This window comes from Falco naumanni, chromosome 6 (genome assembly GCF_017639655.2).
Source record: "Falco naumanni isolate bFalNau1 chromosome 6, bFalNau1.pat, whole genome shotgun sequence".
Lineage (NCBI taxonomy): Eukaryota > Metazoa > Chordata > Aves > Falconiformes > Falconidae > Falco > Falco naumanni.
This window is the reverse complement of record NC_054059.1, coordinates 33,950,125-33,976,537: the sequence shown is the minus strand read 5'-3', so window position 1 is coordinate 33,976,537 and position 26,413 is coordinate 33,950,125. Positions and strand designations below refer to the sequence as shown.

The 26,413-nt window shown below is 40.1% G+C and overlaps 2 protein-coding genes across 6 annotated transcripts in view; both read left to right on the top strand.

The window, feature by feature from the left end:
• WDR35 (WD repeat domain 35) overlaps window positions 1-22,891 on the top strand; it is a 50,066-nt gene extending 27,175 nt beyond the window's left edge. For 2 of the 4 annotated variants that reach the window (XM_040598466.1, XM_040598464.1), the window contains 15 exons: window positions 3,302-3,371; window positions 4,102-4,155; window positions 5,965-6,074; window positions 7,646-7,856; window positions 8,433-8,513; window positions 8,647-8,783; window positions 11,468-11,671; window positions 13,607-13,753; window positions 14,868-15,000; window positions 15,974-16,084; window positions 17,143-17,307; window positions 18,298-18,438; window positions 19,218-19,374; window positions 20,793-21,033; window positions 22,158-22,891. In XM_040598466.1, the coding sequence (XP_040454400.1) occupies window positions 3,302-3,371; window positions 4,102-4,155; window positions 5,965-6,074; window positions 7,646-7,856; window positions 8,433-8,513; window positions 8,647-8,783; window positions 11,468-11,671; window positions 13,607-13,753; window positions 14,868-15,000; window positions 15,974-16,084; window positions 17,143-17,307; window positions 18,298-18,438; window positions 19,218-19,374; window positions 20,793-21,033; window positions 22,158-22,308 (2,113 nt within the window). In that variant the 3' untranslated portion in view covers window positions 22,309-22,891. The remainder of the gene's footprint in view (window positions 1-3,301; window positions 3,372-4,101; window positions 4,156-5,964; window positions 6,075-7,645; window positions 7,857-8,432; window positions 8,514-8,646; window positions 8,784-11,467; window positions 11,672-13,606; window positions 13,754-14,867; window positions 15,001-15,973; window positions 16,085-17,142; window positions 17,308-18,297; window positions 18,439-19,217; window positions 19,375-20,792; window positions 21,034-22,157) is intronic. The other 2 variants (XM_040598465.1, XM_040598467.1) reach the window with 1 other exon arrangement.
• Window positions 22,892-23,441: 550 nt separating this feature from the next.
• On the top strand, window positions 23,442-26,095 carry TTC32 (tetratricopeptide repeat domain 32). Of its 2 annotated transcripts, XM_040598469.1 has the most exons (3): window positions 23,444-23,592; window positions 23,668-23,828; window positions 24,929-26,095. In XM_040598469.1, exons 1-3 carry the CDS (start codon window positions 23,471-23,473, stop codon window positions 25,054-25,056), a joined length of 411 nt encoding a protein of 136 aa, XP_040454403.1. In that variant the 5' UTR covers window positions 23,444-23,470; the 3' UTR covers window positions 25,057-26,095. The 2 variants fall into 2 exon arrangements, with proteins under 2 accessions (XP_040454402.1, XP_040454403.1); XM_040598468.1 differs by having other exon boundaries at window positions 23,442-23,828.
• Window positions 26,096-26,413: the final 318 nt, after the last annotated feature.

The window sequence follows — 26,413 nt, the reverse complement described above, 5'->3', positions numbered from 1 at the left end:
CTGCAGAAGAAACCCAGCCATGGTTTCCACTCAGCCAAAAGCCAGTGCCAGAAGGCATGTGGTGACCCAGACGGGAGCTCCCATGTAACCATGCAGCAGCCCAGGTCATGGGCTGCAGGGGGGCCTCAGGCTGTCACTGCTACCAGAGGGCAGCAGAGATAACACCTGTGTGAGGTGCAACCAGGGGGGACGAAGGTCTGCTCAGCCTGGTGGCAGAGCTGAAAGGGGAAATAGAAAGGTTAAGGAGTATCAGGGAGTGTGAGAGGGAGAGACTAGTGGAGCCACTCTCTGCTGTCACTGAGCCAAATGCACCACACGGACACATCACAAGAAGGGGAGGCTTCCTTACCTGCTTGCCACCAGGCAGATGGGAGGGGTCTAAAGTGATGGGGAGAATGGAAACAGGTCCCTGCTTGGGGCAGCAGGTGGATCACCCCCCCTGGCCTGATTCACCTTCCCATACCAGTAGGTATGTGGCTCTGGAATCTGAAGGCCAGGAAAATGATAATGTGGATGAAAGCCTGTCCACGTAGGAGGAATTACCTAGGGACAGTCAACCCCACACACCATGACCAGCTCTGCTAGAAAGAAGAGAGTGGTGGTTGTCATTGGCAACTGCTCTGAGAGGAAGGGGAGCCCAATATGCCAACCAGATCCAACCCAAAGGGAAGCCTGCTGCCTCCTTGGGGCGGGTAAGGACTGTCACTAGAAAACTCCCTTGTCTGGTATGGCCCTCTGATTACTACCCATCATGGGTCTTTCAAGTCAGCAGTGAAGCCCAAACAACAAGTCTGAGGGCAATCAAGATAGATGTCAGGGTTTTGGGATGACTGGTTGAGAGATCAGGAGCACAAGCAGTGTTTTCCTCTGTCCTGGCAGTTGCAGGGAACAATGGGGTGTGTAATCAGAAGATCACACAGATCAATACCTGGCTCCAGGCTTGTTGTCAATGGCTAAATTTAGTCTTTTTGATCGTGGGTCAATTTACATGGCAACAAGTGGGGTTTACATGTCTTAAAGTGGGAAAACATTCTAGGTCAGGAGTTAGCAGGGCTCACAGAGAGCTTTACACTAAATTTGAGGGGGAAGGGAATAAAACCAAGCTTGTTAGAGATGAGCCTGGGGGCAGCATGCCAGAGCTGCAGGCAAGATCAATAGCACAGCTGAAGTGCATCTATGCCAATGCCTGAAGCATGGCCAACAAACAGGAGGAGCTGGAAGCCATAATACAGCAGGAAGGCTGTGACATGATTGCCATCATGGAAACATGGTGGGATAACTCGCATGACTGGAGTAATGCAATGGATGGCTACAAACGTTTTGGAAGGGATAGGCAAGGAGGGAGAGGCGGTGGAGTATCTCTGTATGTCAGGGAGTGTTTCAACTGCCCAGAGCTCAATGATGGTGACAGTAGGCTTGAGTGTTTAAGGGTAAGAACCAGGGGGAGGGCCCACAAGGTGGGTATCCTGGTGGAAGTCAGTTATAGACCACCCAGCCAGGACAAAAAGGCAGATGAAACATTCTGCAAGCAGCTGGGAGAAGTCTCAAGATCACTAACCCTTGTTCTCCTGGGGGACTTCAGCCTACCAGATGTCTACTGGAAATATAACACAGCAGAGAGGAAACGGTTTAGGAAGTTGCTGGAGCATAAGATGGCAGCCTGACACAGCTGGTCAGTGAGCCAACCTGGGGAGATGCCCCGCTGGACCTGCTGTTTGCAAACAGGGAAGGACTGGTGGGTGATGTGGTGGTTGGAGGACATCTTGGGCATGGCAATCATGAGATAACAGATTTTTCAGCTCTCGGAAGGAAGGACTGGGGTCTGCAGAACCACTGCGTTGGAATTGTGGAGGGCTGACTTTGGCCTGTTTGAGAGCCTGGTTGACAGTGCCTTGGGAGACAATTCTGAAGGGCCAAGAGGACCAGGAAGGCTGGACCTTCTTCAAGAAGGAAGTCTTAAAGGTACAGGAGCAGGCTGTCCCCATGTGCTGGAAAATGAGCCAGTGGGGGAGAAGGCTGGCCTGGCCGAACAGAGAGATTTGGCTAAAACTCGGGGTAAAAAAGGAGAGTTTACCACCTTTGGAAGAAGGGGCAGCCAACTCTGGAGGACTATAAAGATGTCACAAGGTTATGCAGGGTGAAAATTAGAGAGGTGAAAGCCCAGCTAGGACTCAGGCTGGCCACTGCCATGAAAGATAACAAAAAATGTTTTTACAAATGCATTAGAAACAAAAGGAGGGCCAAGGATAATCCACATTCTTTATTGGATGTGGTGGGGAACATTGCCACGAAGGATGAGGAAAAGACTGAGGTACTCAATGCTTCCTTTGCCTCAGTCTTTGATAGCAAGACCAGCTTCCCTCTGGGTACTCTGCCCCCTGAGCTGGAAGACAGGGATGAGGAGGAGCAGAATGAAGTCCCCACAGCCCAGGAGGAAACGGTCAATGCCCTGCTGCTCCACTTAGACGTGCACAAGTCTATGGGGCTGGATGGGATCCACCCGAGGGTGCTGAGGGAGCTGGTAGAGGAGCTTGCCAAGCCACTCTCCATCATTTATCAACAGTCCTGGCAAACTGGGGAGGTCCCAGCAGACTGGAGGTTAGCCAGTGTGATGCTCACCTACAAGAAAGGCAGGAAGGAGGATCCAGGGAACTACAGGCCTGTCAGCCTGACCTCAGTGCCAGGGAAGGTTATGGAGCAGCTCATCCTGAGCACCATCAATGCAGCATGTGCAGGACAGCTGGGTGATCAGGCCCAGCCAGCCTGGGTTTGTGAGAGACAGGTCCTGCTTGATGAACCTGATCTCCTTCTATGACAAGATGACCCACTTAGTGGATGAGGGAAAGGCTGTGCATGTTGTCTTCCTAGATCTTAGTAAAGCCTTTGACACCATCTCCCACAGCATTCTCCTGGAGACTCTGGCTGATCATGGCATAGATTGGATAGTAGGAAAAATGTCTTCACCAAAAGGGTTGTCAAACATTGGAACAGGCTGCCCACAGGCTGCCCAGGGAGGTGGTGGAATCACCATCCCTGGAGGTGTTTAAAAAAATGCAGTGGTTAGGGACATGGTTTAGTGGTGGACTTGGCATACGGGCTGTAACAGTAAAAGAAGGTACTATATATCAGTATAAACCAGGGTTGTCAAAGGGGATACTACTGGAACATAAGAACAGACATAGCTTTTATTCTCTTTTCCAATTGCAATGTTTTCTTCTCCAAGGATTGAAAATACCTATATTCTATCAAAAATGATCCTTTCTTTGGACTCGCTTTTCATTCTAACTTTCCTTTTCTACAGGATTTATCATATTGATGACGCCTCTTCAGGATCCGCAGATGGACGCCTTGATTACAGCAGAGCTATTGAAGTGAGTGATGTTTTGAACTAGTTTATTGTGGCATCCCTAGTAGCTTGAAAGAAAAGTAGTTAGCATTGGTTTATTTATGTTCATAGATTTTCATTAGTAGAAGTGGTCATAGTTAAACTTTCCTTTAGTTCTACCTTTTGGACATAAGTGTTATTTTTCTTCCCTTTTGTTAGTGCGTTGTTACTGTGTCATTATGTATTACTGGAAGTACACACCAAACCGCAGGGAACATAGAAAAAGTATATGCTGGGGTCCAGTATGTAGATACCTGCTATCTTGGTGAGAAGCAGCTCCCATTACTTCAACAAAGTATAAGCCTGTTGAAACTCAGTAACCCTTATAATCTTTTCTAGTATTATCAGCCTTTTTCACTTTTGAGTGTGTGTGTGCTTGCTTTTGTACTTACCACTGTAACTGAAATCAGTTGCAAGCCTCACGAGTCAGGGATAGTTGCTACCTTGTGTTTTCTGTTAAACATCTGTTATATTTTGGGTTTCTTGTTTTTCTGGAGGAGGAGCAGGAGAAGAAAGTTGCTGTCATCATGATTCCCATAACAAAGGCTACTAATATCATAAACCATCCATATACTGTATACTGACAAGGTTATATAGCCCCTTTTCATGTGGATGCTTGGCAACATTCTTGTATATTTAAATAAAACTTCTTTTTTTAGCAGTACATTCTTACTGTTGCATTAAAACTGATACTGATACCACTTGTATACTTTCAGGGAACAAGAGATCCAATTTGTGCAATAACAGCATCTGATAAGATACTACTTGTGGTAAGTTACATGATTAAAATAACTCCTAACTGCCTTTTGTGCTTGTAGGCAGGAGATTTTTCTGCAATATATTCATAAGTAGTCATAATTTCAAAGCATTTCTAAATTCAGACCTTACACAGATGAAATCTCTTTCTACACGTCCTCAAAGAACTTCCATTAACCTGGACTCTTTTTTAGGAGACCTTGTTCACCAAGTGCTTACAATTTAAGTACAGACTAGTTGCCTGAGTTAATACTTAGACATAGGGTTTAATGAAGTCCAGGTCAGGACTTACTTCCTAGAACTCAGATTACAGAATTCTTTTCTGGGCTGTATGTAAGTGCACAAAGATTTACAAAGTTTGTCTATTTACATATTAATGGTATAACATATGGTGATAGATAATATCACGTTTGTAGTATGATATATATATATATATATATATGTATATAAAAAAAATGTATGGATTATACATACGTATTATGTATGAGGTATCATATCATGCCAAAGACCAGGTGCAATTTTTTTTCCAATCTGAAAAGTGATCTCACTAGATGAACTAGATGAATATGGGTCAGCTTTAAAACAAACTAGTAGAGCAGAACAAAGATGGAAAAAGAGCACTGTGTATTCATTTTATCCACCTTCCCAAGAAAGATCTTGAACATTTGTTTTCCCATGTTTCTGCTCCAGTGACTTTTTTTTTTTTTTTTTAACATCCTTTGGCTGGGTTTTACGAAATCAGTGGGTCCTGGGGAGAAAATATGAAAGAAAAAAGCGTGATGGTTAGTAGGTGACTATAGAATTCTGTTTGTGCTTGAAAAATCAGAAAAATGAAGTTAAGAGAACAATTAATCAGTGAGTTTGGTTAAAAGGAAAGGAATGAGAGGAAATGCCTTTGGGACCAGATCTGGGTAAATGTGCTGAAGCTGAATGCATATTACAGATTTTCTAACACTTCTGACCAAATCTGCTTTTCAGTTTATAGGGTATACAGTTGTGAAAAAGTCAAAGATAAAAGGTGTGATTTATGCTGAGGAACTTAGGGATGGCTTTGGGGGGGAAAAAAAAAAAAAGCAACAGAGTTTGGATTACCTTAAAGTTTAATATGAACTCGTTTCCAGGATAAGGGTTAAACAGTAGGTAAAGCAAACCGGATTTGTTGTTTGGTCTACAGAAACACCATGAGAAAATAGTGGCAGTGATCATTTCAGTCCAGGGATGTCAAACTAATTTTAGACTGTGTCTTGATAGTGTCTTGAACATAAGGCAGGAGTGTGCCATTCGGCAAAATAAAGATAAACCACATTGGTACTTAGATCTGTTTGCTGTTGCTGAAGCCTTTGAATAACCAGTATATTTTACAGCATTTACTTTTAAAGCTAGCTCAGGTCTTGAAGTAATTGGTGAGACTTTGTAGCACACAGACAACACTACATGAACACAGCTGTACTGCTTTCAGACCTGAGCTGATACGGTCATATGGAACTGTTTGAGCAGTTTTACCAGTGTGGGACAAGGATCTTTTTACTGATCTGTTTTTGTTATGTAGATTATGTCTAAAGGTTCATGGGGAGTTGTTTGGCTTCTGAAACTGTTCTGTGGGCTGTATGTGGACTATGGCTGCTCATTTTTACAAATCTGCTCAAATCAGGGATTTTAATTGTAGCATCTTAAAGTATCTTGTGTAAACAGTTGAATTTGGAACTTTTAGGGTGATGACATTCCCTCCTTCCACTCTTGCTCTGTCACTTACGCAAAAACTTCTTTGTCTAGAACAGCATAGACATAAAACCTTTCTAAAGCAAGCATTGCTTTTTCTCTAGGCAAGAGAATCTGGCATGATTCAGAGATACAGTCTTCCTAGCGTTAGTATAGTACAGAAGTATACCCTAAACTGTCGTGCATATCAGCTGTCTTTGAACTGCAACTCCAGGTAAGTTATGGATCTGCTTTTAATGCAAGTATCAGATTTTTAAACCACTGCAATTCGTGACAATACTAATTCTATGAATTCTATGATTCTATAATAATTTTGTACTAATTTTAATAGAAACTATTTATTCTAGTTGTTGTTAATGGTTGCTTAACTATTTATTTGTTACTAATTAATTAAATCTGGCCAGTCATCAGATTGCTCTGAGAGACTGTGTTAGTAAAGCCCTCTTTATGTTTTAAACTCTTCAGAGTCTGTATGGGAAGTTTAAGGAAACATATATATGAAAGTATCTTTGTTTTATTACGTGAACCAAACGTAAGCTTCCTGTGGCTGTGACATGAACCAAAAAATTATGTCATAACATCTCTAAGCCTTCTTTCTATTCCTGTGACCTTCTAATGCCTTTGTTCATCCCATGTTATTTTTCCATTGTTACAAGCTGTAGCTGGTGGCAATGCTTCTGGCAAGACTGGTTTCCCTAAGCTTCAGCTGTGCCAATACTGAAGTTGTTTTCTACTCAACAGCTCTTTTTTTTTTTGCAAGAAAAAGCACAAGAGTCTTGGCAGAAAATGCAAAAATATACTGATTAAAGAGGATTTCTAAGGCATTATAAAATTATTTTGAAGTGATTAAAAATGTCAAATGAAATTCATAATGCATGCGTAGATCACTCACCTTTTTAGGTATATACCAAAAATAGATTGCTTCACTTTAGTGTGGTTTAGTCAGAGCCACATTACTTTGGTTTTGAATCCAAGCTGTTTCCTTCCTAAATGACTTTGTGCTAGTGAAAAAGGCTCAGATCCCTAAGCATTTTGAAGTTAAATTTTCAAAAGCAATTTAGAAAATTAATAGGGATTAAGGGTGTTTAAATACCTTTCAATATTTAGAAATGCTTTTAAAATGGCATCGTAGTAAATACAGGCTACTGTGATTCACTGAACACCAATTAACTCAAAATTTTCAGACGTAAACCTTTAGAAATTATATTTTTCCCATGTTTTCAATTACTTCAAAGAGTAATTGGATTATACTTCATATTGTCTGGAAAAAAACTAAAGAATACCCTTTGCAGAAAACCAGGATATCCTGTTTTAGATATTAACAGCCTGCATCCACTGCACTGCCTCTTTAATTCAAGAATCTGCTTTATTTTCCTCTAGTAAATAATAAAAAACAATTCTGTTTGATTGGTAATTTTAGGCTCTGTCAAGAAAAGTTTGATGAGGGGCAGAACCTGCAATTTACTCAGCTTGGTATTTGAAGTACTAAGGATCTTCAAAATGATGGATGAAAAATGGGCATAGTTCAGACCCTTTGCCAGGGCCAAGTCCTGTATGAGCAGATAAAAAACTTATTTCCATGTCTCTGGTCTCTTTTTGCTGTGCAGATAAATGAAAATCACATGCATCTCACTGCATCTATGGAATTATACTAGTATTAGATGAGAGGGGAAATTTGTCCTGAGTGTGCCAATTTAGGGAACTATTTCAGGTTTACAACCTTGAATAATATTACTTAGCTGTCTTATTTTTTCTTCCCTTTTTTTTTTTTTTTTTTTTTTGTAGTCGTGTTGCTGTCATAGACCTTTCAGGTGTTTTGACTTTCTTTGACTTGGATGCACGGGTAGTGGACAGTACAGGACAGCAAGTGATAGGTGAGCAGCTGAAACTGGAACGCAAAGATGTCTGGGATATGAAATGGGCCAAAGATAACCCAGATTTGTTTGCAATGATGGAGAAAACAAGAATGTATGTTTTCAGAAACTTGGATCCAGAGGTAAATATTAACATATGTAAATTAGTAATTTTACAAATTTGCTCATAAGTTAATGTTGAATAGTATTATTCTTGTGCTTTTTGTTCAGTTAGGTAGGTCTTTATATGAATAAATCTGCTTCTGGAAATCTCAAAATTTTGTCAACTCTAGCGTGGGAATGTTGTTTAGGAACAAATAAGTAAAATGAACTATCAGTAGTGGAAAGATAAAAGTGCTGTTGTATTTTTCTTAAATATGTGATATATTTTCAGGAGCATATTTTTTTGTATACTTTGGAAAACAGAGACACAGTTTCAGTAAAGGCATTTGTGAAACAGTTCAGCCGAATCTAAATATTGGCCAGTGTTCCTTTTATCTCTCATAATTTAGTTACAGAAAACATGAAATTTTTTAGTTATGACTGTGTATGTGGAATTGGCAATGTTAATGATTTTTAATATTTGTTTCCTGTTGGAAATGCAATTAAAGTCTAGTTTGGAGAAGAAGGAAGTCTTTTTATGTATACCTAACAGATTTTGTTAGGATTTAATCAGACAGAATACAAGTTAATTCCTTTGTAACTTATTTAACTTCAAGGAACCTATACAAACTTCTGGATATATTTGCAATTTTGAAGATTTAGAAATCAAATCTGTTCTTCTGGATGAAATATTAAAGGTAAGTATAACTAATTTTTTTTTGTAGGAAAAGTTGGTGTCAGTCTTAATAATTTGAATGTAGATATTTATTATGTTGAGTGAAAATAAAGGTGACGTGGAATAAAATTATGTTTCTTTATCCATTATGTTAGAATCCTGAACATCCTAACAAAGATTACATCCTCAATTTTGAGATTCGGTCATTACGAGACAGTCGAGCACTGATTGAAAAAGTTGGCATTGAGGAATCTTCCCAGTTCATAGAAGACAATCCACATCCCAGACTCTGGTAAGATCTCTTTATAAGCCAACTTTGTTTAAATCTGTGTTCTTCTGTATTCTTTTCCTGTTCAGATAGACCTAGTATTAAAGTACAAAACCTCAAATTAAAAGCAAGATACGCTTTAAACAGAATCATTCAGGAAAAAGAAAAAAAAAAAAAAAAAAAAAAGAAAAGGTAACCGTGCTCAGCTGCAGTCTGAAGGGCTGCTGTTCTAACTGAGCATGTCTCTTCACTGGGCTGAATCATATCCAAAGGAGTTTACAGTGTTGAGGGAAGGCCCAAAGAGCCTTGCAGTCCCCGGCTAGCCTGGCTCCCCACCTCTTTTTCAATTGGTGTGTTTGGGCAGTTTCAAGCTGTGTGGCAGTACGATTTCCCGAATGCAAGATGATGTGGGTTTTGTTCCTAAGCACTTGAGAATTCATGTTTCAGGAGATGCTGAGCAAGTGTTCAAGACTCCTCAGCAGCCATCTGAAAAAAAGAACTTGGGACCAGTGCTTCCCCAGGCTTCTAGTTCTTGAACCCAAAAAAGTGGGCTGCTCTTAAATTGGAACTCTTATAATTTTATAAATGTTGTACTACCTAGAATGTAAACTTGCTGTGTGCCATGGTAATTTGGTATAAGGTACAGACTCAGGATACCTTTTTGCTCTATGCTATATGAGCCCCAAAACAAATCTCCATGCTTTTAGGGTGAATCTAAAGGAAATTAAAAAGCTGGCAGAAAGCTAACTTTTGGTGTAAATCAAAATTCAAAGTAGTCAGAAGTTGAGAAGGTATTTATTTATTTAGGTATTTTATATTGAACCTTAATAATGAAGAGCTTAAAACCCAGTAAAGGGAGTGCATTAGAATGATAATAAGAGCAGCTGATTAACCTTGTAGCATTTTGGACAGGCTACGGAGGACAGGAATGAGAAGGTCTGGGTATGTCAATCATGTTATGATGCAGCCTCTTAGAAGTAATCTGAGAAAAGGAGATGTTGGTTTGGTTAAACTAAACATAACATGCACTCAGCTATTAAACTAAACCTGAAAAGCCTTGCACAGCAAACATGCAAGAGTAAACCTGTGAAAACAGGAGTTCTGGAAATCTATTTAATATCCTGTGTTGTAAGGGCTGGAAGAGTAAATGCCTCAGTAGACAATTTAATGAGAAGTCAGTAGCAGAAACTAAAACTTCATTGACAAGTTACTTGTTGAATGATGCCAATTCTCTTTAACTCTCTGGAAATTATTTCTTTATCTGTACCTTTCTTTAGTAATTTTGGCTGTTTTGAAGCTAATGGATTTCTTTGTGTTAGACGTTTGGCTTGCATCAAGGTATGGTGAGAGTTCTCTGTTAATTCTGACAGTTCAAAGGGGAATTTAGAATTGCTGAAAGACTGGCCAACACAATTTGCTTTAAAAGTTTGTGCCAAAAAGCATTCCTTCCTATCGAGTTGTGCTTTTGTCTCCAGAACGTACATTCTGAAACCCGGGATGTGATAGCTACATGTTGAAAGTTTCTGTAATAGTACTGTAGTTTTATTAGTTTGAGTATGTAGAGTAAAATGTTAATTTTGCAAGTCTTCATTTTTACTATGTCCTGAACTATCTGAATACCATCTATTAAATACAAAATGACTATTAGTTTTGAAAGTCTGCACCTTGGAAGAGTTTTATATTGTAAAATCACAAAATATGTTATCAAATGTTCACCTTGCTCCAAAATTGCCATGAACTTAATTTTCATTATGCAAGGAAATATATGATGTGTCACATTGATACAGAAGAGATGGATTAAAAGTGTTGGATATAAAGCAAATATATTCTAGATCAGAACAGGACAGTGCCCTTACTGCTAGAATGCAACAAAGAGGATGATGTATGTTGCAGATCAATTGAATTTACCGTACTGTTTTTCTCTTGGTTTCATTGATGTCAGTGACGAGCACCTGAGTTGAAGTGATACTAACCTCAAACTGATTCAAAAAATACTGAGTTGATACTGCCTAAGTATGGCTTAGGGCACTGAATACAGTGATAATATTATTGGTTTTGTCAGAGCTCTACTGCGCTGACTTTGTTTCACAGTGCCAATCAGCCAGTCTACATTTACCTAGCCTTATTTTTGCATAAAATTCTAGAGTACATTCAAGCACCTGATCGACATAGGTTGGCCTGAAGGTTGAAATTCTGTTTGCAGAACTAGCCACTGGGGCACTACCAGTACAAGGTTTCCCAGTCTGCTGTCCTAACTGGACAAGGAACATCCAGATGCATGAGAAGGATAATTAATTCTTCATGGTCAGTTTAGTTGGAGGCCTTCAGACTGAGGTTGCCATCAAGGCTTAAAGTTATGATATATGTATAGGTAGAAATACCTAAATGGGATTGCATTGAGGCCAGCCAGACATTTTACGTAGGACAATGGTAATACTCAAGCCCTGCCAGTTCCTTCCAAGCCAGTGTCCGTTTTTACAGCTGAACAAAATAATATTATCAGTTATTTGAACATCTGTCACTGAGCCTGTACTGGATAGATCACAGAACATACTGTGGATAAACATACAACTGAATTAAGATTAGTTAGTAAAAAATACAATCACAGTAACTTGAATGTCTTCTTTAAATAATTACTAGTTAAATGGATCCTAATTTAATTTAATTTATAGCTACTTTTCCATCTGTTATGTTTGTTTTTCATACAGGCGTCTCCTGGCTGAAGCTGCTCTTCAGAAGCTGGATCTGCAGACTGCTGAACAAGCTTTTGTACGATGCAAAGATTATCAAGGTATTAAATTTGTGAAGCGTCTAGGCAACCTGCAGAGCAAGTCAATGAAGCAAGCAGAAGTGGCAGCCTATTTTAGCAGATTCGAAGAAGCTGAAAGAATGTATCTGGATATGGACAGAAGGTAATTGCATGTAGTTATCTCAGCAGCAAATAAAGAAAAAAGTCTGAAAAAACCCCTGCTTGCCTTAATAAAGAGTGGCTGTTTTAGCACTGAAGACTTTTTATCAGTTTCTGGAAGACAGAAGAGCATCATATAAAGAGAATTTTGTTATATCCATAGATAACCAATTCTGTATGTAAATCAGTGCATTCCATACTGATTGCAACACCTCAGCTGCTCTAGGTAGTGCTGTGTTTCATAAATATTTTTCTTGCAAGTACTTTGTCAGTATTTCAACTGAGATTCCAAAAATACAAATAATCTTAACAAGTGTTTAATTTATGTACTGTTGCTTTTAGCTCGTAGCCAAGTATGTGTTCTTTCCAATTACATACACAAACAACAGTGTGTTTAATGAATGGTGATCTCTGGAGAAACAGAAAGGACTCTGGATTAAATTCTGGACCAATTTTTGTTCAGGAATTAAAACAAAGTAAAAATAAAAAAAAATTAAAAGTAAAATTAACAGTATTACTGGGAAATATAAATTAATACTAAGTAATTAGCTAGAGCGCTGTCTCTACTGAAAAAGGATGAGAAATACTAAGCGGCAGTTGTGCGATGTGGCCTGTAGGTGGCGGTCAAACATAGAGAAGCATGAATCACTTACGCACATGTGAAACTTCTAAGCTTTGATTAAAGAAGCCATGAAAAAAAGTAGGGAGTGATGGAGAAAAAAATATTTCCTCTTTCATGCTGTAAGAATGACGAACCTTCCTCTTCCTCAGTAAGGGGGGGTGGGGGAAGGCAGGAGCTGGGGAAGGATGCCTGTTAGTGCTTGGTAATGGAAAACTTTCTTGCACATGATTAACTAGCCAATGGGATTATGCCAGTTTGTAGAGGTGGACTGCCTTGTAAGTGCTTCAGTCACACTGCAACACTGATTTTTTTTTTTTTTTTTTTTTTGTAGATATGGCATATTCTTTTCCACATGCTGAAGAGAAATTTGACCACTGTAGGGTTGCTGAAGTCAGAGTTCCTATTTTTTTTTTTTTTACTGGTTTCTTGAACAGTAGAGCATGTTATTCTCCAGCTACAAGAATATGGGAATTCTGTATTGACCTGTCTCCTCACCACTAGAAAAATCTTCATAATGACATATCATAAATCAGGCTGAAATAGATTTATTTTTCAAATACAATTTTAGATTTTTTTACATAGATGCTCTTACTTAGCTGACTGCACTGTCTTGCTGCTGCCTTCCTTAACTCAGTTGTAAGTTTAGGGCATTTTTAAAAGAAGTGTATAGATCTCTCCCATTTATTTTTTATGCATCTGCAAATTAGTTCTTTATGAAGTACTATAGAATTATTCTATATGGTGAAAAAATCCATGCTAGACAAATGGTGGGTCATATATATGCATGAATAATAAAAAGGAAAGACTTTTCAGAGTCCTTTCTCTGTCATCCAAAGTCATCTTGAATCTGAAAGAAGTCTCTAAAATCCATTCTGTTACATCTCAGATTTAGCTTTATTATTTATATTCCTTGCTCCTTGGCCTTTTCTGTCAATCTCCCTTCTACTTTTAGCCTCCTGTAGCTGCTGCCATCTATTGTAGCGGTCAGCAGTGAAAGATAAAGGGTATACCAAATTAAGAGGAAACCTGAAGTAACATCAGCCCCATTGTCTTGCTGGCTGTTCATTTAACTGCTCATACAGGAGTATGGCTAATAGGGAAGTGCATGCATATAGTATAACCTGTGAGCTCTCTGAGTATTTGCTTTTATGGAATACTGTTTAAATTGTAAACAAGATACTGTTTAAATTGTAAACAAGGATCACTGTGATACCTGCAATGTAGGTTATGAACATGAAAATACTTTTGGATGCTTTTCTCAACATTTTGTTAGCTATTTTGTTGTCTGACTTTCCTGCTATGTTCTGTTTATACTAGAGATCTTGCCATTGGACTTCGGATAAAACTGGGAGATTGGTTTCGAGTACTGCAGCTATTGAAAACTGGCTCAGGTGATTCAGATGATGCCCTTCTTGAACAAGCACACAATGCTATTGGAGATTATTTTGCAGACCGTCAGAAATGGTATGTTCTGTAGGGGAACTAGTAAGAAGAAAATTACAAAGGAAATCATAAAAATGACGACAAGCCTTAATTTATGATGAGGGACAGACATCAGGAAAGTCAAGATGCAATATATGGGATAACTTTGGAATTGTGAGATTTAGCTCAGACCCTTATGGTTCTATCACTGCATGTACCTTTAAACAGATAGCTGTTGATCAGCTCTCTAAAGAATGAATGTGTTTAATCTCAGTTTTGCCAGAAGTCTGTCTTCAAAGGAGAGGAGGGGAAGAGAAATACCTATACAGTTGTATTGGACTGTTTATAGAAAGTATTAAAGAAAAAGTAATCAATTAAAAGCAGGAGAGAATTATTAAACATCAATGAATTTCAAAACTAACCACAAGCTTTCTAGAATGCTTAAACCCACAAATATTTGGAAAGGTCCGGAGTTCTCTCTGACCTGGATCTGTCTCCAGGCACCCAAGGAAGGTTTTAAGAACAGTGCACACATGTAACATTATTTCTCAAGAACGCATTTTGCAGTCAGGTACTTACTGAGCCAGAAGTGACATCTTCATAGTTAACAACTTGCAGAGAAAGTTTCTTTCATGACCCTTTCTTGTTTCCTTCTACGCCCATGTAAACTTTTAACATCCAGAATGCTCTGCGTTATAGAGTTCCATAGCTCTCCTATGAATTGCAATTACCCAGACTATATTAACACAAAGAACTTGGGTCCGAAAGCGGTTGAAAACTTGTGATTAGATTTTGAAAGTTGATTTTTAGATGCTTTAGGTAACTTTGGAGAATGGTCTTGGAGATCTTAGTGCTTGCGTTTTTAAAATATGGAGGCATGACTTTAAAGCCCTTTTGTGAAAGTTTAGTTGTAAGTTGTTGTCCATTATCAGCTATGATCTGTGCAGATGTGGGAATACCATTTTAAGATTCCTTGATTTCCTAACCTTATGCTAGTCAGAGAATCAATCTTGTTATTACTCCAATATAATGATCTCTGAAAATTTTAGTCCATTTCAGAAAAAGTGAAAGTCTAGCTACAAAAGCTTTTTCAAGCAAAGTTACCTATGTTTTTATATATCACAAGCTGCCATATTATTATTTTTTTTCTTATTAGGTTAAATGCTGTACAGTACTATGTGCAAGGACGAAACCAGGAACGTTTAGCTGAATGTTACTACATGCTAGAGGACTACCAAGGACTGGAGAATCTAGCTAACTCGCTTCCAGAGAATAATAAATTGCTCCCTGTAAGCAAAAAGTACCTTTATTTTTCATTATCTTATGTTCAACTATTTATTTAAAATTTCCCATCTTGGGAGGGTTAAGAAAGAAGGAGAAAAAGAATGCAATATAAGACATACTCACTTAAGCATAATGGTGTTACTTTGGTATTGATCACCAGTATTACTGTTGTTTTCATATTCCACCATTCTTCCTTTCCCCAATTGTCCAGGTTCCCAGAAAGACCTGATTATTCATCACAGTTTATGGCCACACGGCTAAGTCATAATTTACTGCTTTCCTCCCCAAATTGTGGCATTTCTCTCTAATAGCTATGCTTTACTGAGAAGTCACACCTTATGGCTGGATACTTACTTTAGATTTGCTTTTGTTCTCTTGTCTGCACTGGGGTTTGTTTTCCCCAAATTCTTCCTGGTTGCTATTTCTGGTTTAATTTCTTACATGGTAGCTCTAGTGGGAATGCTAATGTACAAGGAAAATCGAAGATACTCTGCTGAAAGGAGGGAAAGTAGGCGGTATAGCCTGAAATGACCTACTAAGTAGTAGCTAATTTAAAACTATGATACGATTATTCCAAAATACTTGAAAGATGCAAAACATGCTTACTTAAAGCCATTTCCAGTTGTTTGAACAAAGCAAGACATGGCACTTTCTTTTAAACCTCTTTATAATAGTGAAATTTCTTAAAATATTCTAAAAAATAAGAGCACAGTCCTTCTGGTATGATTTGATTTGAAAAAACCCCCAACTTAAGTATCTTTTGGGTTTTTTTATGTTTAGAGGCAGTGTGTGAAAGTAGCACACTGTTCTAAGATTTACAACTGTGTGTGGTGTTGTCACAGAATCCATGAAGCAAACAACCCTTTTCCCCCAACTTCATGGAATTAAATTAAACAAGAATTTAATAGTGTTGCAGTTGCTACACAAAGTACTAAAAATCTGGAAGTGAATTTAACATGGTGCTGATGCTTTTTGCAGGATATAGCTTATATGTTTGTAAGAGTGGGGATGTGTGAACAAGCTGTGTCAGCCTTTCTGAAATGTAATCGACCAAAGGATGCGGTGGATACCTGTGTACATCTCAACCAGGTAAAACAGCAGTAGATAATCTGCTTTACTGATACCAATTTAATAGTGACATTTCTATCCTGGTGCCTGGTTAAATAGAAGCCGTTGTTAAGTGTCTGATGATTTGTTGTGATTTCTGGAAAACACATACTTCAGGGCTTAAGCCAGTATGTCTGTGTGTGGTAAGCATGCTCAGCATACAGATATTTGTGGCCTTTGTAGAGCCAGGCCGTGCTGCCTCCTGATGGAATGGGAGGAAGACTGGAGAGCTTCTAGCTGTTCATTTTCTACATTCCCCTCTTTCCTTGTACTGATGCAAATACATTTGTGGCTGCATTAGGATGTAGCTGGAAAAGAACCAATCAGAAAAACGATCGGTATGTTTACGGCTAGAGCTGTTCCCCAGTGTGACTCACCTGTGCAACTGTGTCAATACGAATAAGAGAGAAACTGAGGATGGCTATGAGGAACTTGATGTATGGGAATGGCAGGTCTGCCTAGTGCTGGATTTATGTGAACAGTTTCCTAGTTTATGGATCTGAAGGGCTATTAGGTGTCAGATTCAGCCAAGTTTCTCAGTCCTGACAGACTTCTGATTGGGGCAAACACAGTAGCCAAACTGTTGAAGATCAGGAAAACTCACAGACAAAATGAGGTGTATAGAAGGGTAAGTAAATTGTTACTGTTTTTGCCTTAAGCTTATGGGCTGAAGTCCTCTTTTAGACATGCTTTTGAGAGTCTGGGTTTTGGGAACACCAGAAGTATTGAAATCCACGTGTCCACTTACGAGCAGCTGTGAAGTGATTTTGCAAAGCTTTTACCAAAGCAGAAGCAACTGCTTTATATGTGGTTTTGGACAGAGGTTCAGCATTTGTCTCACAGGCCTGCTGTATCACATGACTGGCAATGATGTTAGCATTTGTATTCTCCTGCTTTTTACTTTTCATTTTTTAGTAGCCTGGTTCTAAATGGTGATGAAGTATTGCAAGCAAATGTTGCAACCTATTCACAGATAACCAGCTTGTTCTGAGAACGTATTTGAAAAAATGAGGTTGATAATTGTCTGCTTTTGTTTCTAGTGGAATAAAGCTGTGGAGCTGGCTAAAAATCACAATATGAAAGAGATCGGATCCTTGTTAGCCAGATATGCAAGTCATTTATTGGAAAAGAATAAAATCCTTGATGCTATAGAACTCTATCGTAAAGCCAATTATTTCTTTGAAGCTGCTAAACTCATGTTCAAGGTATTGCAGGTTTTATTTTTGTGTTAAAACTGGGTTTTTGGACTAGCTCTTATTATTTCCATGCTACTTTTATTTTCCTGGGGTTATTTTAGTGTTAACAAAGTCCAGGCAATAAGCAGATGCCATTATACAGGATACTGCAAAGATTAATCCAACTCTTAAATTCAGGTATCTCTATCTTAAATAGTTACCCTGGATGTACTGTGTAGGCAGGGGAGAGGAGACTTTCAGGACACAAGCCCTCTGATTAATTTTGAGACTTTCACTTCAGAATGAGATGAACTGGACCACAGAAAAGGTCCTGTTGCCCTCCATTGCCTAGTAAACAAGTAACGTAGACTGGCCTGGGTGCAATGTCCACATTATTTTATATGTTGTGTGGATTAGTTTTATCTCCTTTATTTTTAAAAATTGCAGCGTCATTAACTAGAAGTTAAATTTTTGTATTTCTTCAATTGATATCTTCAACAAACTGCTGTGATATGCTTTTAAGATAAAGAAGTTGCTCAGGTTTGGTTTGGCTACAGAGATTTCTGTACGTAGCACTTGAAGTCTGTAACTGGTATGTAATTTTTATAGTAAATTATATATATTGCTTTCAAAAGCCATTTTTTCCAGGAAAACCACCAGACCTTATTGAAAGCTATGTATTTCTGAAACTTCAGTGTTCAAAAATTGCTATTTTTTGGTTTATTTTTATATTAAGTCAATAGACTTTATACGTGGTTACACTGATTTATCCTTCCCAAGAATATGGCTCTATATACTTGTTAGCTAAATAAATATAGAATAATGTGCATATTTCACTTTGACATTTTCATTTATAGTTTTGTTCGCAGTCTAAATTATTACATTCAAATGCAGAATCGCTTTTGGCATGATTTCCTAGGTCTGTACCAACATGCAATTGTCCAAGAAAATGAAGCAACTCTTTTAATATTTTTTTTTTGTTTTTAAATCTACATTAAATTCCTTGGTTTTGTTTTTAAGATTGCAGATGAAGAATCAAAGAAAAGGACAAAGCCTTTACGAGTTAAAAAGCTTTACGTATTATCAGCCTTACTTATAGAACAGTGTCATGAACAAATGCAAAATGCACAAAGGGGAAGAGTTAAAGAAAAAAGTTCAGAGGTAAGAGTGTCTTTTTTTTTTTTTTTTTTCTTTCTGAATTCTGTTATGTGCTACCTAATCAGAATAAATAAAGCTATCTTCATGTGCGGCTATTATGTTTTTTTAATAACCCTTTTTCCTGCTAAGAACAAAGCTTTCATTAAAGCAAGTTTTCCATGAAAACATCATGTTTGAAGTATTGTTTTAAGAGATTTAAATAATATGTATTTAAATATTTTTTTCTTCCTAAGTTTAATGTGGTGTTCTTAATATTTTCACTAAACAGTGAAAATCATACTAAAACTCCAGATATTCCCCCCCTCCCCCCATTTAGAAGTATCAATCCCAAAGAGAGATCTGTGATGAGATTAAGCTATGTTGGCTCTAATTTAGCAGGGGAGATGGCTCAGATATGGGGAAAGCGAATGGAAGATTTTTTTTTTCCTGGTCACACTTTTATGTTCTTATGTACAAATTAAATAGTTTAAACAAAGTTTTAAGAAACCTGGTGTTGAAATGCAATATTAATCCAAACTATGAACGAGTCTGCAGATGTGCACAGAATATATTTGTACACATGTATATGATATTTATCTTTGACAATCTGCACCATATGTTCTGCCTATGCATTGTATAAAATGTCTAACAATGTTCACTTTAGGTCCCTGTATTTATATTTTCCCTAGTTAACACACACAGTGGTGTAATCACCAAGTACAGAAAAGTTCTTTTCATATATCCCCATTTCCTGCTGAATCTGTTTCATATAAAAATTACTTGTGATACCACTTTGTTTTCAGACTGCTTCAGCTTTGGCTGGTTTGCTGGAAGAAGATGTTCTTTCTTCAACTAATCGCTTTGCAGACAATGCTTGGCGAGGAGCTGAGGCTTACCATTTTTTCATACTTGCACAAAGACAGCTCTATAAAGGTTCTGTAGATGCAGCACTTAAAACAGGTAGGGCTTAATTTTTAACCTTGTAAAGAAAGTGTTCTAATTTTACAGACCTGCACAGCACATAATTTCATTTATAGCTGGTACATTATTCTATTCTTGCTAGATCCATGGAATTCAAAACAACCATATAATGAATTAAATATGGCTGCAGTCAAGATACCTGGAAGGTCTTGGAGTACAATGCAAATCTAACTTATTAGTTAGGTTAAACTGGGCAATGTCTGTAGATGTTCTGTTGACTGTTTCATTTGTCTTTAAATCATAAGGCATGCATGCCTGAATTCACATAAGGGCTCCCTGGAGAGCTTCATAAAAAAACTTGTGGGAGTCAGAGAAGCAAATAATTCTTTGTCCAAGTAATGAAGGTCCATTTCAAATACTTCTAACATATTTTTTTAAAAAAAGTGTCTCAAAAAGACACTTGAATTTCCCAGTCATATCTCCTTATTTTTATTTTTTTTTGAAAAGTGTTGAACCATGCATGATTTGTAGTCACGTCAATGAAAAGACTTTTGTCCATTGTGTCCAATTTGTAAGATTAATACTGTCTCCCAAATGCAAGGTTGTGCACATGGGTTGTGGCAATCCCAAGTACAAATACAGGCTGGGTGGAGAAAGGGTTGAGAGCAGCTCTGAGGAGAATTACTTGGGGGTGTTGGTGGATGAGAAGCTTAGCATGAGCCGGCAATGTGTGCTTGCAACCCAGAAAGCCAACCGTACCCTGGGCTGCATCAAAAGAAACAGGGCCAGCAGGTTGAGGGAGGTGAATCTTCCCCTTGACTCTGCTCTCACGACACCCTGCCTAGAGTACTGCATCCAGCTCTAGGGCCCCCAACATAAGAAGGATATGGACCTGTTGGAGTGAGTTCACAGTGGGGCCAGAAAGACAATCAGAGGGCTGGGCACTTCTCCTATGAAGACAGGCTGAGAGAGTTGGGGTTGTTCATTGTGGAGAAAAGAAGGCTCCAGGGACACTTATAGCAGCCTTCCAGTACCTAAAGGGGGCCTGCAAGAAAGCTGGAGAGGGACTTTTTAGAAGGGCATGTAGTGATAAGGCAAGGGGCATAACGGTTTTAAGATGAAAGAGGGCAGATTTAGATTAGGTATTAGGAAGAAATTCCAAGGGTGGCAAGGGCACTGGCACATGTTTCCCAGCGAAGCTGTGGGTGCCCCATCCCTGGCAGTGCTCAAGGCCAGGATGGACGGGGCTTTGAGCAACCTGGTCTAGTGGAAGGTGTCCCTGACCGTGGCAGGGGGGTTGGAACTGTAGGTGATCTAGAAGGTCCCTTCCAACCCAAGCCATCCTATGATTCTGCTAGTAGTAAATATTTCATACAGATGTCTGCACTTCTTGGAAGATATGCAATAACTTCCTTGGACTCTTTTTCTCCCCCCCCCCCCCCCTCTTTATTTCTTAGCTCTTCATTTGCAGGATTATGAAGACATTATCCCTGCAGTTGAAATCTATTCCCTTTTGGCACTCTGTGCATGTGCAAACAGAGCATTTGATATTTGTTCAAAAGCCTTTGTTAAACTAGAATCCTTGGAAACTCTTAGGCCAGACCAGCGGCAACAGTATGAAGACCTTGCTCTAGAGATATTCACGAGACATAGTTCAAAGTATAACAAAAAATCTGATCTGGATGATGTGCTTGAGAGGTGGGTTTGTATTTATGTGATACTGTACTAACACTAGCAGTTTTTTCTGCTATTGTGTGTATTTTGCGTTTTAGCAAGTTCTGTGTGACCACGTTAATAAGGTGCTTTGTTGCTCAACCCAGATACTAGGCCAGAATGATGCAGGTATTAGCCAGTGTGCAGAAATACAACACAATTTTATTTGGGAGAATAGACAGTGACTGTTTTTATTTGGGAGAATAGACACTGAATGTATTTGAGGAACTGCCATAAAGATATAACTTCATCTTAATCTGAAATGCATGCAGACAGAGCACAGGAGTTTTAAGACTTCTGATAAGGTGTCCCATGCCGTTAAAATAATGATGTTGCCGTTTGCATCACCATCCTGATATGATGCAAATATCAACAAGTGAATGTTTAACTATCATTAACCACTAAGTCTCCACTGTTTTCTGAATTACACAAATCTGTATGGTGTGGAAAGATTAGTATGTGAAGTGAAAGAATCAGAATATGAAGGGCACGCTTTAAGTCCTTGTGTTGGCTGTACCTATAATAGCGTCTGACACGTTTCCTGCTAACAGCACGGAATTTGTATGGAAATTTATTATGAAATTTTCTTTGTAATTAATTTTCTTTTTAATGAATAGGGTTTTAACCAGTATTGTTTGATTTTACTGTGCAGGTGTATAGAGTCTTACTAGTAGTTTTCATATTGACTCTTCAGAGGAGTAAATGTAATCATGGTCCAATTAGATGCCTGCACTTTAATATGACCTTCACAGCTTCTTTTCACTTAATCTTTTGGTTCTGCTGGTCCTGATTTGTTAACCCTGTGGTTCTGGGGGTGTACATTTTATTGTGTGAAGATTTACATACGTGGCTGTGTTAAGTGAGGTGTTAAGTGATTTAATAACTACTAAGCAAAAAGTGGCACACATTTGAATAGTGAACCAGTCTTTTACAAAAGAGCACCACAAGTTGTGTAACTAGCTGTAGACACACAATTTGCTATTTATGCTGTTTTGCAAATTTCTACAAAACAAGTGTTTGTTGCTGTTTTAAGACTGTGTTTTTATTCTTTCAGCTTTATTTACTCTTCTGTGTCTTTCTTTTCTTTTCTCTGCCCCCGGCCCCCCCAGCAGTGGCGATGGGAAACTTCCTATATGTGTGGCAACGGGAGACCCTATCCTGGAGTATCGATTCTGGATGTGCAGTGTGTGTAAGCACTGTATGAAAGCCAAAGAAGCAAGCAATTATAACTTCTGTCCTCTGTGCCACAGCACAATATAATATAGCACAGGATAAAGGGCTGATTATCTTCGTTATCTGTTATGCCTCCTAAAAATACAATGTTACCAATGTACTTGTATTTTAAAATACATCACAGGTGTGGTGTATGCTAACAGGCAGTACCACTATTAGAGAAGCATTTAAAAAAACAAAACAGAAAAGGCCACAAGTGAAAACCTTCACTGGTTCCCTTTATGCGAAGAAAGGACTGTGTTAATGAATTTGATCTTTTTGTTAATTTTTTTTTTGCAAGGGCTTAAGGTAAAAGCATTGTCTTCTAACTGTAAATTGAGCCTAGTTTCAAAACCATGCAAATTGAATGTAGGTTAATCTTAATACAAAAAAAGTGGAGCTTGCTCAGAGTAAAAGGTAAGTCCATAGGAAATTACTGGGTTTTCTCAAAATTCCAAGTTTTCTGAAGGAAGTAATTTGTAAGTTGAAATAATGCCACGGTGGTTCTGGTAATATTGTTGTATATGGTTTTGTACTATTGAGTGGTGACACTAGTTTAGGCATACATTTGTGCAGTTTTCTTTTGCCAAGTGTAATTAAACGTACCATAGCAATAAAGGGCTTGCAAACATCTACCCATCCGTGCCTTCCGTCTGCCTGCGGGTCCCTCAGCTCCGGTGAGGGCTGCAACTAACAACATCTACGAGCCTTTGCGCTGGAATGTGGTAATAAGCCGTTGTGTGTGGGGTTGTTTTTTTTTCCCCCCCCAAGTAGCTCGAAGAGAGCAGCTGCCATCTGTTCAGCAGATTTCAGGAGTTGAACTGTCTCCTTGCTACACAGGGAGGTTTAAGGAATGTTTCACTTAGAGCTGCGCTGTCCCGTGGCACTACTGGAGCCGAGTCTCTGCCCTGGCGCCGGGCCGGCTCCGGCAGGGGCGCGCCGGGCCCCGGCTACGCGCGGCCCAGGTACCAGTGAACCCCGTTCTGGGAAGAAAAGGTTTAATGTCACTAAAGGGTTTTTCCCCCCAGTATTTGAGCTGCTTTCTCCTTCCCAGCCGTGTGCGCTGGCGCGCCGTGCGCCCCGCCCGCTTCGCGCTCCCTGGCAGGCTGGCCGCGGCCCCCGTCCCCCCGCGCTGCCCTTCCGGCCGCCGCCGTGACGTGACGCCGTGACGTGACGCCGCGCCCGCCCCGCGTGACGCCGCCGCGCCGCCATGGAGCGGGAGGCGGCGGAGCTGCTGGCGGCGGCGCAGGCGCAGCTGGCGGCGCGGCGGCTGGCGGCGGCGGAGGAGCTGTACAGCCGCCTCATTGCCCGCTGCGCGGGGCCCGCCGCCGGGTACGTGCCGGGGCGGGGGGCGCGAGGCTGCGCCCGCCCCGCCCTAACGGCCGCTCTCCCTCTGTCCCCGCGCAGCGCCGGCCGCCACCTCGCCACGGCCCTCAACGACCGCGGCCAGATCAAGTACTTGCGGGTGGAGTTCGCCGCCGCCATCGAGGACTACACGGCCGCCATCGAGTGCCAGCCCGGCTTCGAAGTGCCCTACTACAACCGCGGCCTGGTGCTCTACCGGCTGGGTACGGGCCGCGCAGTCGGGCACGCCAGCGCCGTGCGGCCCGGGGCCCTTGGCCCGGCTGACCCGGGGCGGGGCAGAGCGACACGGGCGGCCCTGCTTCGCCCGGCGCGGCCTGTCCGCCGCCTGCCCCCCGCACCTCCCGCCTGGGCCGCCCGCCCCGCAGGGAGCCCTCCCGGAGGCGGGGAGCAGCCCGGAGCCCTGTTTTATCCCAGGGCTCGCCGGGAGCCCGAGAGTAATTCCCTCGGTTTTGCAGATGGAGGCACCTGTCTGGCATGGGGGGGGGGGGGGGGGAGAGGGGAAGAGGTGACACCAGAAACAGGGGGTGCAGACAGAAAGATGTTTTTGTCAAGTAATCACAGGGCGTTTCAGCTGTGAGTCTGCCCAGTGTATGCAGTTAGATATCCCAGCTTGCAGGTGTGCGGCTGTGTCATTTGAAATGCTGCTATTCTGGGAAAACCAAGAGGGGAAGGTGCAGTTTCAGTTTTGGAAAAATTTGCATTGGGGGTAAAACTAGCCAATTCCAAACACTGCTGTTAAACCAAATGAAGCATCTCTGAAGCAGGTGCAGCCATAGTGAGCGCAGCCTTCTCAACTTGCAGTGGGCTGTCAGCCGTCTCTGGGGAGTTTGCTGCCCAAGTTTTGAGTATACCATAAGAAAATGGTGCCTTTTCTTGGAGCTTGGCTGCGCAAAGTTAAGATCCAGAAGTTGAGGGACTAGCGAGAACACTAGGAGAGTGGAGCCTGACCAAGGCATCAGCTGGGAAGCTGTATGCCTGTATTCCAGGTTTAAGGCAGTCTGGCTAGTGATGTGGGCCTAGTGATGTGGGCCTTTGGGCTTCTCTGGGAATAGCTGGCTGATTTGAGCCTTAAGCCTGTTGTAGGTTCAGAACCACACTGCTACTTGCTCTGAAGACCTTTGACTCCCACTTAGGCCTCTGGAGAACCCAATTGTGGGTCTAGTAAGTTCAGCTGCTACTTTTTGTTAGTGAAAGTGTTAGGAGGTATTCAGTTGTGGTTTGTGACTTTGAGCAGTTACAGAAAGATAATTCTTCTATTCTTCTCTCTCTCTTTTTTTTTTTTTTTTTTTTTTTTTTGGGACAGGATGCTTTGATGAGGCCATGAAAGATTTCAGGAAAGTATTAGAATTAAACCCCCAGTTTGAAGATGCTGCATTGAGTCTAAAACAGGCTATTCTTGATAAAGAAGAAAAACAAAAGCGAGGTTATTGAAAATGCGGCTAGTGGTATGAAAATGTTTTTCTAGACGTTATTTTTCTCATTAATGGATGAAACACAAGATCACTTGCATCTGTTACGACCTACTGAAGAAACCTCATTCTTTGGTAAATAAGTTAAAAATGGGTAACGGTTGTGAAATAAACTGGTTTTGGCTATTGTTAGTGTTGAGGAAAAGCATAATGCTGGAAGGCTGTGAGATGCTTGTACAGACTTTGTATAGAAGTACTTCATAAAGAGGTTGAAAGCTCAGTAACAGCAAATGAAATCTGTAGTTTTATTAAAACTGTGTTCCTGTACTCTTTCACAGATGGTTTTAAATAGTCGTTCATGGGGAGGAAAAATCAAACTATATAAAACATTTAAATACTTGAGATTGGAGCTTGTGAGAAGTACAGTGGTTTAATACTGATAGTGTTTGTCCACTTTTAAATGTCAGCGTGATTTATGCTAAAAGTGCAATTGTTACAACAGTTATGAGGTGTTGTCATTGAGATGCTATGATAACTGATTTTCTTCTTAGAGTGTTTTCTGTATTAAGAAACACTTAACAGAAACAATGAGATCTTTTTAGGTAACACCATCTGTACCTTGCATGAGGAATGTGGTATAAGTATTTGGTCGCCTTTGTATGTTCGCTCATTCTTAGGGGTAGTTTTAAGTTACCTGAACAGGTAGGAACAGAGCATACCTATTTTTAATAATCCTATTGTGAAAGTATTTGAGACATTAATAATTGAACGAATGAAAGTGAAGATGTAGTTCTTACAGACAGTCATGAGATAAAGATCTTGTCATAGAGAATGTAGTTTGGCTATTCACAGTATGAATTGTGGCTTTCTCCTTGTCAATTGCTTGAAAAATATGTGACATCTCTCTGATTGAACTGTCTGAAATACCCAGGCAGTTTTGTTTCTCAAACGATGGCAAGGACTATTACTGAAATCTGTAAATCATCACAAGAAACATCCTTGCATGTTCGTAGCAATACAAGTTCTAATAAAAGAAATGCTCATGTGGGCAATCAAAAGAGTATGAGGATTTTTTTTTTTTCTATAAGTTATGCTAATGACAGTTCTGCTTCTTACGGTGTTTCTCCATGGATGATCCTGGAGCCTGCAGAAGTGCCAGGCTCACTGAAGATGGTGGCAGTCTTTGGGTGACTCATGAGAAGACTTGATGCTCTGACCATCTTCCTCAGCAGCCTTACTGAGGTTGTTTTCAGCTTTGGGATGAAACTGAAACAGACCCAATGAGCAAATTTCAAGTACGGGGCTGAGAAAATGCTGTATTTACCCCTCGTGCACTTGACAGCAGCCATTTTGAAGTTTTATAAATACAATGTGTGTTA